This window comes from Pongo abelii, chromosome 10, assembly GCF_028885655.2.
Source record: "Pongo abelii isolate AG06213 chromosome 10, NHGRI_mPonAbe1-v2.0_pri, whole genome shotgun sequence".
NCBI lineage: Eukaryota > Metazoa > Chordata > Mammalia > Primates > Hominidae > Pongo > Pongo abelii.
The window spans coordinates 73,408,669-73,420,719 of record NC_071995.2 but is presented as its reverse complement, the minus strand read 5'-3'; the positions used below and the strand labels follow the sequence as shown (position 1 = coordinate 73,420,719).

Sequence of the window (12,051 nt, the reverse complement as noted above, 5' to 3'; positions counted from 1 at the left end):
GCACTTATTTGTTAATTTAGTTGTATACAAGATGTACAACATGATATTTTGATATACATAGTGAAATGTGTTTGTCTTCTTTTACCCAACATTAGGTTTGTGAGTTTTATCCATGGTGTTATTTGTAGTTGTCTTTTTTTAATCTCATTGTTGTATAGTATTTCATTATACCACATGCCACAACCTATCTATTCAGAGGTTGATAGATATTTGGCTGTTTGTGAATAGTGCTGCTATGAACTTCTTTGTTCATGCCTTTTGGTAAACATATGTACTCATTTCTGCTGAGTATATACTTAGAAGTAGAATTGTTGGACCACTTAGTATCCATATGTTCAGCTTTGAAAGATGCAGCCAAATAGCTTTCCCAACTGGTTGCTGAAATTTACACTCCCACCAGTAGCAGTATGAGTGTTCTTGTTGCACCATATCTTTGCCAGAGCTTGGTATTGTCTGCCTTTTTTTATTTGAGTTCTTCTTATGGATGTGTATTAGTGATTTTAATTTGCATTTCACTGGAGACTAATGTAGTTGAGTACTTTTCCATATGTATATAGGCCATCTTGATATCTTCATAGAAAATTTCCATTCATGCCTGTTGAGTTGTCTGTCTTCTTAATATTTATTTGTGGATCTTATTTATATATTTTAGAAATGAATCCTTTTTCAACTATATTTGTCACACATATCTTTTCCTACTCTGTAGTTACCTTTTCATTCTCTTGATTATATCTGTCTCAAAAACTAAAATTAGAAGTAGGAGTTTTAACATAGGCCAGTTTTCCTCTTTCCCTATATTGTTAATGTCCTTTGTATATGCCTTAAAAATAATCTCTGCCTACCACTAAATCATTTTCGCTCTGACTTGTAATGCCACATATGTCATATGTCAAGTTGTTATATGCATGGTTATGACATGACATGTTATATGCATGTCAAGTGCATGGTTGGTTTCTAGGCTTTTTCTTTGGTATTATCTGTTCTCTGCGTCAATATTGTCCTATCTTAATTAGTATTGTGTTGTATTAGAGTAAATACCTGCAGCTTGTTTAAAGCTAATCTAGGTCCATGAAAAATCCTGTGGGGGTATCGATTAGAATTATTGAATTTTTAGCTTTCACTCCTCTTATCCCCCATTTATTCTTCCCAGAGGAGGAGAGAGTTCTGCTTCATAAATTTAGAAGCAGGAATTGGCGTGAGTAGTACAGCCCTTCCTCTCCCCTTTGTTTGGGAGGCAGCAGCACATTCTGCCCTGTGCATTGTTTTAGAGGGTTCCTCCCCAGTGGAAATGAGTGGGTTAGTCTATTTAATTATAGTGGTAAGGACTAGCTTGTGGTTGCTGCATACCTAAGCCATAGTTTCTAGTAGCTTTATCAATACTAAAATTCATACTTTAATCTTCAATCTTTCTGATTCTTCTTTATGTATTGGTAAAGAACTTGGGTTCCTAAAAGGAATTGGGCATCTAAAACCCAACATGGCACTTTGCATTTTATAATGTAAATACATATTTACTTTTCGCTTTTCAAGAAGACTATAGGGCCCTTGAAGCTATTACTTCCATTTGTCACTGTTAAAGTGAGTTCTGTTTACTATTGAAAAGCAATATAATGTAATGGTTAAGAGCAAAGTTTTTTCTAGCTCTGCCATTTACTAATCATATGGCCCTGGACAATTTACTCATCTGTCTCTGTTTCTGTAAAATTTATTTGAAAAATGGGAATAATAACACTTACCTCAGAGTTATAAGTATTAAATAAACCAATACACATTAAAGTGATTTTAACAATGACTAGTGTCTGAGAAATTCTCAATAAATGGTAGCTGTACTGTTGCTGTTATTGCCTCAGCATTTAGAATTGTTTCAGGCACATAGTGGGCATTCAATAAACACATTAATCCCAGCAGATTAAATCGAATTGAGGTGGTTAAGCTCCCATGGCTCTACTCTGTGCTTACAAACTCTCATTTGGTTTGCAGGCTCATGTTTCCTGTCCGCTGCTTCCTTTTTGTAGATATCTAGATTTTATAGAGGTGTAGCTTTCAAGATCCCAGTGACCCACACACTTACTAATTACATTACTGCCATTTCATTATACCTGCAGTTTTATGGGAGGAATATTATTAAATTATTTGTGAAGCAAAGAAGAAATATATCATTTAGTCTTCAGATCTCTTAATATAAAGGAGATTATTGGCAGTAGGGTGCTTTGGTTTTGCTTTATATTGTTAAATAGAATTTTAGGGCTGGCAGCCTTTATGAGATCATTCAGTACTGTCTGAAGGCCATAATGATTAAATAACCTATTGATCTATGACGAAGTTTGAACTTCATTCAGCACTCTTCCTCACTCTTTAGTTATTCTGTTAAGGAATGTTTTCAGCTACACATCACTGAAAACCGATTGATAGTGGCTTAAACAAGTCAGGATTTATTTTTCTTATATAGTTAGCTGCTTGGAGGTAGGCACTTATTGGTTTTGGTTCAGTAGCTTAGCGATGTTATGGCTCTAGGCTGGCTTTCCTATCTCTTTTTGGTTGTTCCGATGTGGTGGCTTGATCTCATGGTGGCTATAGTGGCTCCTAGCATCATATCCCTGCCACGTTCACAGGCAGGGACTCTTCTCATGCCACTCTCTTACCAGGACAAAAGAAAGTCTTTCCTGGAAGCTTATTGGCAGAACTAGGTCCCTTACCCATCCTTAATTGCAAGATGCTAAGAGCAAATTCTTTTTTTTTTTCTTTTTTTTTTTTTGGAGATGGAGTCTCGCTTTGTCGCCCAGGCTGGAATGCAGTGGTGCCATCTTGGCTCACTGCAAGCTCCGCCTCCCAGATTCACGCCATTCTCCCGCCTCAGCCTCCTGAGTAGCTGGGACTACGGGCGCCTACCACCATGCCCGGCTAATTTTTTTGTAATTTTTAGTAGAGACGGGGTTTCACTGTGTTAGCCAGGATGGTCTCGATCTCCTGACCTCGTGATCCACCCGCCTCAGCGTCCCAAAGTGCTGGGATTACAGGCGTGAGCCACCGCGCCCGGCCGCTAAGAGCAAATTCTGTGGTGTGAGGGAAGAAGAGGGTTAGAAATGGCATTCAGATAGCCCTGCAACAATGCCAGTCGCAAATGTTGTATCTCTGTTCAATATTTACTTTTATAGCACTTTGATGCTATAGATTCTAATATAAAAGTCATTCATGTATTATATACTGTATCTCAGAGTTATTTCTTTTGTGCCTGCTACAATTAGCAATCTGAAAAAGTTTTTTTACCTTTATCTTTATCCAATCTGTGTGGTTTCAAAATATTAACATACCTTTTTTTGTACATTTATAATTTCCATCAAGTTATAAGTATCTTGAAAAATTACTGACAAGATGTATTTCTTAACAGGATAAGAACTCATTCTACATTAACTGAAAATGTGCTTTCTCATAAATTACAATTTGATGGTAGGATCATATCACGGTAATTGTGATTTTATTAAAATTTTTAATCCTATGATTATAAGAACGTATTCTCTTTTTGAATAGAAGTAACAGTAATGAGATTAGATAGGTTTGTATCATTTAAATAAAAATATGTGAATTTAGAACAAACATTTTAATGTAATAGCTATTAATCTGTTATAAAATATAGGAAATATGAATCTGTAGCAAAAACATTCCAATTAAAAGTTATCTTTAAAGCAAATTTAAATATTTTTTAAAAAGTAACTTAGCAGTGAATTTTTAAAAGTGTTATATTACTACTAGAGTTTTGTAAACTGAAAACTAATGTTTTGTAAGCTGCTTTATTTAATTTTATCTTAATGATTTAACAGATTATTGATAGGTGCGGTAAGTGACAAGGAAAATAATTCTTACATCTATTATTTCAGTCTTATAGTCTTCCAGTAATAAATAATTCTACTTGATGTTCTTTGTATATTACTGATAAAATGTGTATTTTAAATTCTCTTATTTGTTTAGTGAATTTAAAGCTTTCTATGATAATAAAAGATAATAAATTTGTATCTATGGGTGCCTTCTTGCAATTTCAACACTTTTAAAGATAATTCACTTTGTCTTAAAAGTCTATGTTGAATTAATAATTTACATTGTAAATATATCCACTTTTCATGTCAGTGTAAAATTATTTTTTTCTGCATTCAAATCTAACTTTTAGTGGACATTTCAGCAAGGTATGTCTTTGTGTTTTCCCTACAGTTTCCCATAACCTTCACTCATTGCCACAAACATAAGAGAGTTAGCTATCCTTCTTGAGACACACGTTTTTTAGGTAATTAATCTAAAAATTATTCTATTTGAAGATGTTTGATTTCATTCTGTTTTTCCAGTAATGGACATGATGCTTGCAGAGAGCTGATTGGGTTCTTTTTCACTCATGACCAATCCCTTACAATTTATGAATATCGACAATTTGGGAAAAATAGGTATGCCATAAAACATTGTTAGAACTCTGGAGATGATCACTTCTGAGAGAAGCCAAATAACTTTCCATTTTTTTCATTTACTTTCTAGAACAAATGTGCTTCCTTTTATTCAAAAAAGCATTTATAGTCATCAGTGTGGACGAAGAAAAGGAAAACAATACCGACTTGGTGATTTTTATGTTGTAAGTTGTGTGTGTATGTGCACACATTTAATACCAGATGGTGGATTTTGTGGAGTCCCATTGAGGTGGAGGAGCAGGCTTCTAGTCTTCAATTTATTTCCTCTCCTCCATCCTGAATGGAGTCATTTGTGTGGGCTAATGATTGATGTTTTCCCAGGAGCTTCTGCTTCCCAGCCCCAAATCTCAAGTCTGAATCCAGGCATAGCATTTATTTTCTGTAATACCCCCTTCCCATTCCACAACGTGGATTGTCTCCAGATGAATTTGTATCTTTGTACTTTGAAAGGTTCTTCAAAGCTGTGTCATTGGGTAAGTGGCTATCTCAATATTACCTAAAGTAGGTTTATCCTCTGAGGATGGACAGTTTCCTCCATGTGAAGGGGTATGGGCCTCTGGAGCTGTCATTTTTCTGATGGATAGCCTATCTTCCTTGTAATTTTCCCACTTTGGGAAATTCCTGGCATATGGTGTGTCACAAGGATTCCCTAGAATGGGTGGAGCATAGATAATGTTAAAGTTTGTGTAGTGCTCTTAAATTTTAAATCATATTTACGCTTTATATCGTGAGTAAAATACAGCACTATCCACAGTGATCATTCAGGTAATATATGTTTCTATCCTAAGATCTGTAGATGGAACAGTAAGTTAGACTCATTCCCTGCTTTTGTGGAGCTGACAGTCTAATAGGAGACACAGATAGATAGGAGGGCCAGATAGGAGGGGCAATGTGGGCCAGATAGGAGGGGTGATGGCCCAGTTTTGTGGAATCAAAAGAGGCTCCCTAGAGAAAATGCCATCTACCCTTGACTAGGAGTTAGCAAGGCTGGGATAAGGGAATAGGTTAGGGTGGGGAAAAGCTTCCAGGTGGAGAAGAGAGATTGTTCTAAGAACAAAAAGGAAGAGAGCACATGACTTATTTGGAGAACTGGAAGTAGTTCAGTCTGGTTGGAGGAGAGTTCGAGGTGGAGGTTTGCAAGAGATGCATCAGAGCTTATTAAAAGCAGCCTATGTTAGAGTTATCTAACATGTATTGGGGAGTCACTGGAAGAGCAGATGTGGATGGAATGGGGGATGGTGGCATGATCACATTTGTGATTTTGAAAGATCTGTCTGGTTACAATGTGGGGAAGGAATTGAAGACTAGATACACAAGGGCAGGATAGGACTGAATTATATTAATCTAGGAGAGAGATTATGGCAACCTGAATAAGCAAGTGACTCTGGCTATGAAGCTAATTAGAAAAATAAAAATTCTTTGATAGGTAGAGTCAGTACAATTTGGTGGCCAGTTAAGGGAGAAGTATGGGTTGAGGAAAAATTTTACATCTTATACTTAAATACACTATACACTATACATATGGCACTCAAGCCTGCCTCTTGAGATCTAGAGAAAGTCAGCCCAACTCCCATTTCACAACCTGCAGAAGAATGTTTAATGCACATTCCAAGTTTAAAGTTTGAGCTGATGTCTCCAAAAATTTAGTGTAGTTTATGATTTATTCTCACTATCCTCATTCCATATTTCTTTGAAGTAGATGTGGAGCTCTGTTCTTTTTTATGATTTCCAAGAAAGAAAGAAAGGAAAGAAAGAAAGAAGGAAAGAAGAAACAAAAAAAAGAAGGAAAGAAAGAAAAAAGAAAGAAAGAAAGAGAGAAAGGAGAGAATTCAGCCAGCTACATATAAACCACATATGTGATGCTTTGTGTGTGTAGCAGACATTTTGAAGGGGATATCAAAAGAGGTTCACATTGTAGCATTGTAAGCATTTTACAATTTATTAGACATCCCTACTCTTAAAAATACATCCCTTGAATATTTCCCATGGTAAAAGCACTCTTCTCCATTTTTCTAACTCTTCCACCTCTTGTTCCTCTCCCCAATCTTCTATTGTTTTATGCAGAAATATTCAACCCTATCCCTCTTTTTTTTTTTGGTGGGGATGTTCTGTTTTGTTTTCCAGATGTGGCTGTGGAACTTGCCTTTTCATATCTATATGTCCCATTAAGTCTTTTTCTAAACACTCCTTAAAAGAAATTTTGGTGCCAGTTTTTAAGATAATACATGAATGTGCACATGTGCCCATAGATGCACCTACATAAAAGTGAAACCACGCTGGGCGCAGTGGCTCACGCCTGTAATCCCAGCACTTTGGGAGGCCGAGGCGGGTGGACCACGAGGTCAGGAGATCGAGACCATCCTGGCTAACACAGTGAAACCCCGTCTCTACTAAAAATACAAAAAAATTAGCCGGGCCTGGTGGCGGGCGCCTGTAGTCCTAGCTACTTGGGAGACTGAGGCAGGAGAATGGCGTGAACCCAGGAGGCGGAGCTTGCAGTGAGCCGAGATTGCGCCACTGCACTCCAACCTGGGTGACACAGTGAGACTCTGTCTAAAAAAAAAAAAAAAAAAAGTGTACCCACATATGTATTCACTCATATGCACGCATATATGCACTGACACAGACTGTACCCTTAGGCACACGTGTAAGTATACACACATATGCTTCTATGCATAACACTGTTACACAGATCACAATTCTTAATTGCATATTCTTAATTACATATTATGTAATTGCTTAACATAATAATTATTTACAGGAGACTCTGAATCTTGTCATCCTCAATCTTACCCTCCCTCAACTAAAAAGTCAATCTAAACTGCTATGTTCTACTAAGTGTTCTGCCCCGGTTATTATAATCTAAATCCAGGATAATATTTCACTTTATCACTCATAGCTCTCCATCTTCCAATCTGAATTGCAGATTCTTTGGCTCTTCCTTTATATATCTTCTTTTCTATCTCTGGTAGTTTTTTCTTTATTTCTTTTAGGTTTTTGTTTTGTTTTTCAAGCTATCAGAAGATCACTAATTTCTCCAAAACCTTCCTAATTTCTGGGTGTTATTCTCTTGTGAAGATCTAAAAGATTAAAGACTGAAAGAGTCGAAATCTGAACATACCTTCTCTGTTATTTTAGTGGGCTTAGTTTTTCTTCATAGTCCTGACCTTATAGTATATATGTATATTTTTATCTATTCATTATTTTCTCTGACATGACGCTGTAACCCCTTGAAGGTAAGGACTTACCTATCATGACCACTACCATGTTCCTAGCAACCTGAAGAGTGACAAGTACTTAGAAGACACTGAATACATATGTATTTAATGAATGGATTTAAATGTGCTAAGTTGCAACTTGTACAAGTGCCTAAACCACTCTTATTCCTGAAGCGATATTTTTAATATCTCTATTTTTGTATTAAAAACATGAAGACAAAGCAAACATCATATGTGTCCAGATTTTTAGTCAGTGAAGACTGGATGAAAGACTAAATAAGTGCAAAAGGGCCATGTTGGGTATACACTAATTTCCATCATGCTGACAGTTATGGTGGTGCAGCATCTTGCTAGCTGGTTTTTCAAAGGGCTTTATTTGCCAAATGCTGGGGAGGTGAAATATTTGCCCACCAGGAAAAAACACAAAGCTTTAAATTTGAAGTATAGGTCAATTTTGCCAAGTTTTCTGGTCAAATATGTTTAAATCTTTAAAAAAATTGAGAATTCTTTTTTCAGTTTTCATCCTACCTTTGTTTGTTGTTGTTGTTTTTCTTTTTAAATTGAGGCATGGTCTCGCTATGTTACACAGGCTGGTCTTCACCTCTCATAACTTGTCCACAAGCTATTGTTTGTCCTTTGGTCCCATTCAGCAACCAAAGGGAATCATTTACCAAACACTATCTGGTCTTCCAGGCCCATTCATTTACAACCTCCCCCATTTCCCTCTCCCCAATGAGGAGGATATTTAAGTATCAGCCATTTGGCTCTTTGAGTTTTCTTTCTTTTTTTTCTTTTTTTGGTATGACTCCTATGCTTACGCACGTTAGTAAATTTGTTATGCTTTTCTCTTGTAAATTTGCCTTTTGTTACAGGGATGTGGGTAATGAGCATTATGATGGGGAGGAAAGGGATCACCTCCTTCCTACCCCTACACATACATGTTTTTGGTGTAAACAATGACTAGTCCTCAAGTAAGAAGACTCCACGGTACCGTTTGTCACACATAGTTTATCCTAGATGGACCTGGTAATTAGAGTGACTATCTGTATTAGCTAATTAGCTTTATCCGGGGGAGGGGTGGGGAAACAAACTTTTCATATCTTTCTGACAGGAGGTGGTTTTGCACTTAGAGCAAGGTGCCTAAGAAAGTTAGGCTCCCACCCTCTCATGGAAACTGGGAGATAGCAGTGCTCTCTCCCTTGATGTTTACACTCAGAGAGTGGCTCCTGGGTCCTTGAGAAAGCCTTATCTAGGTCATAAAGCTGACAACAGGCTTATCTAATTTTCAGAAGTATTTGTATACATTTTAAAGAGAGGAGAAAGTACTTACATTATAATTACAAATTCTGTAAAGTAAATGTGCTGAGAAAATGGAGGGGAGGGACATCCTTCCTTTATATTCAACAGGCAGAATTAAGCCCCTATTTAAAATTTGTATTTGTTGGCCAGGCGCGGTGGCTCACACCTGTAATCCCAGCGCTTTGGGAGGCTCAGGCGAGCGGATCACGAGGTCAGGAGTTTGAAACCAGCCTGACCAACATGGTGAAACCCCATCTCTACTAAAAACACAAAAAAATAAAGATAAGAACCAGCCGGGCGTGGTGGCGGGCACCTGTAATCTCAGCTACTTGGGAGGCTGAGGCAGGGGAATTGCTTGAACCCCTGAGTCGGAGGCTGCAGTGAGCAGAGATTGTGCCACTGCACTGCAGCCTGGGCGACAGTGCGAGACTCCATCTCAAAAAAAAAAAAAATTGTATTTGGTATTTGTCCTTACGCTGGCTTTGTTTATTTGAGCAGCTCAGAAATTAAAATAATCATTTTATAAGTTTAGAATAAGATTTTTTGATAGGAATTTTGTGGCTGAAGTTTTGATGTTCTAATTAGGTTGAAATTAGGTTTTATAATTAGGCAACATCTATCATCAAAAGTCCAGCTGAAAGAGTATGAGAAATCTTCACATTTCTTCAATTTGTGGTGTGTCATTCTGTGGGCCAATAGCTCTATTTAGGGAGGTCATAATTTAAATTAACTTGTTCTTTTTTCCTCTCATTCTCATTAAACAAACTGAGTTTATTATATTGCTGGCTTTTTTGTTCACATGGATTGTTAAATAGAAGACTTCTGAGATTGACAGAGATATTAGTTTCTTTATCTCTATAGTTTCTCCAAATACATATAAGTATTCTCCAAATATACTTCTTACCCTTATTAAAGCATATCATGTCACATTAATCAAAATCCATTATTTAAAATTGATGTTAGTTATATTTTATTTCTTATATGCTTTCTAGCTTCGTTCATCTGTTCATTTGTTTAGGGTGCAACCTTGACATTTTTGAATTCTGATCATCTCAGCCTTCCAGAAAGCATCAAAGAAAACACATTGCTTAAACTCCGAATCACAAATATTGATCAAATAGCTTTGGATTCTCTCAAGTAAGTTAAATATGCATTTGGCAATTTGAAAGTAGGTGAAAACACTACTTTTAAATTATCTTAAAATGACATTCTACTACAAGGTATTTATAACTTCATTAAGGTTTATATTTTGAATAAACAAGCATAGCTACGTGTGTCTATTTCATGTACTATCTTGTACTCAAATACACTTCATGTGTGGGGACAGTTATAATCAATCAAATATTTTAAAATATTCAATTTTATGTTAAAGATACCTTATTAGTTTGCCTTTGCTATAACACTTTTATTTTACCAAGTATTACCAAAAGAAATAAATTTTAAAAAATCAATACAATAGTATAACAATTTTTTCACATTGTTATTATGATTTTTTTAGTATCTAAAAAAGTCTTAGGGTCCCATATGCTTATAACATTCATTGATTGATGAAGTGCATAGTGAAAAATTAGTTCTATACATCAAACATTGCTTTTAAAATGAATTTTTTAAATAACAGGAATATATATTTTGATTTTAAAAAATATATATGTTCCTGTGATATTATATATAATATATATTATATATACATATTATATACATATTATTATACATTATATTACATTATATATAGATCTATTATGTATAGATCTATACATACATAATATGTATATATACATATATAATATGTATATATAATATATATTATATATATACACATTAGAGGCTATATCCTACAAACTGGCTGTAAGGAAGTCTGTGTTTCTTCATCATTTACTGTATTGCTAAAAATGAATGCATTTGAGGGGCTTTTAAAAATAATAGTTTTTCATTTTATGCTTTGCAAGGTAAAATTGCTTTTAAATTTAATAGTTTTAATTAAATATTTAAAACATTAAAATTGTTACAAAATGAATGTTGGCCAGGCGCAGCGGCTCACTCCTGTAATCCCAGCACTTTGGGAGGTTGAGGTGGGCGGATCACAAGGTCAAGAGTTCGAGACCAGCCTGGTCAACATGGTGAAACCCCGTCTCTACTAAAAAATACAAAAATAAGCTGGGCGTGGTGGCAGGTGCCTGTAGTCCCAGCTACTCACAAGGCTAAGGTGGGAGAATAGCTTGAACCTGGGAGGTGGAGGTTGCAGTGAGTCGAGATCGCGCCACTGCACTCCAGCCTGGGTGACAGAGCGAGACCCCGTCTCAAAAACAAACAAACAAACAAAAAACAAACTAAAAAACAAGTAGTTTTATAAGTAGTCCTTGTAAGATTTTAAGGATTTTAGCTCTCAATTTAATCTTCTTAGGCATCAAAGCAGCAGGCAGAGTTGGGACTTGATTAAATTCTAAGCACTCTTCCAAGTTTGAGAGTTTCTTTGAGTCTGGAGCAGGGAAAAGCTTAGAGTTTTTATATTCAAGATTGTAAAATAGAATATATATATATTTCATCCCTGTGAACATGTCAATTGCAGAACAGCTTCTATGGAACAGGAGGATGATATAATCATTCAAGAAACCAATGATAGGCTGGTCTTCAAGGCAATCCAAGGTATGTGTTATTACTATACTGTCAAGTACTTTGAATTTTCAGTCCTTTTTTATAATCAGTAAAACAGCATTTTCCCAGATAGTTCTCAGTGGCACTTAATTTATATTTACCCTTTGCTTATTTAAAAAAGTATATATATATATATATGTATATATATATACTTTTATAGATATATAAAAAAAGTATATATATATATATTTTACTTTTATTGTTTAGGATTTCTAAACGTTTTAAGATTTTCCTTACTTTAATGGTCCTAACTAACTAGTATTATATGAATTATAAAATTAAGTGTTTTAGAAATTACTAGATAATATGGGTTTTACTCATAAACTGAATGAAATGTAAAAGTAATTTTTGTAATATAATACTTGTTTTATGTACTAGATAATATCCTGAAGAGGTTTGTGGTATCCTAGTGTAAAAGAAAAAAAATGCTAGAC

General features: G+C 35.5%; 1 protein-coding gene across 13 annotated transcripts in view; it reads left to right on the top strand.

Annotated features, from left to right (window-relative positions):
- Positions 1-12,051, top strand: part of CAPS2 (calcyphosine 2) — a 122,765-nt gene that overhangs the window by 95,469 nt on the left and 15,245 nt on the right. For 9 of the 13 annotated variants that reach the window (XM_063712194.1, XM_054527404.2, XM_024257460.3 and 6 more), the window contains 5 exons: positions 3,389-3,463; positions 4,335-4,430; positions 4,519-4,612; positions 9,984-10,102; positions 11,532-11,608. In XM_063712194.1, the coding sequence (XP_063568264.1) occupies positions 3,389-3,463; positions 4,335-4,430; positions 4,519-4,612; positions 9,984-10,102; positions 11,532-11,608 (461 nt within the window). The remainder of the gene's footprint in view (positions 1-3,388; positions 3,464-4,334; positions 4,431-4,518; positions 4,613-9,983; positions 10,103-11,531; positions 11,609-12,051) is intronic. The other 4 variants (XM_063712195.1, XM_054527402.2, XM_024257459.3 and 1 more) reach the window with 3 other exon arrangements.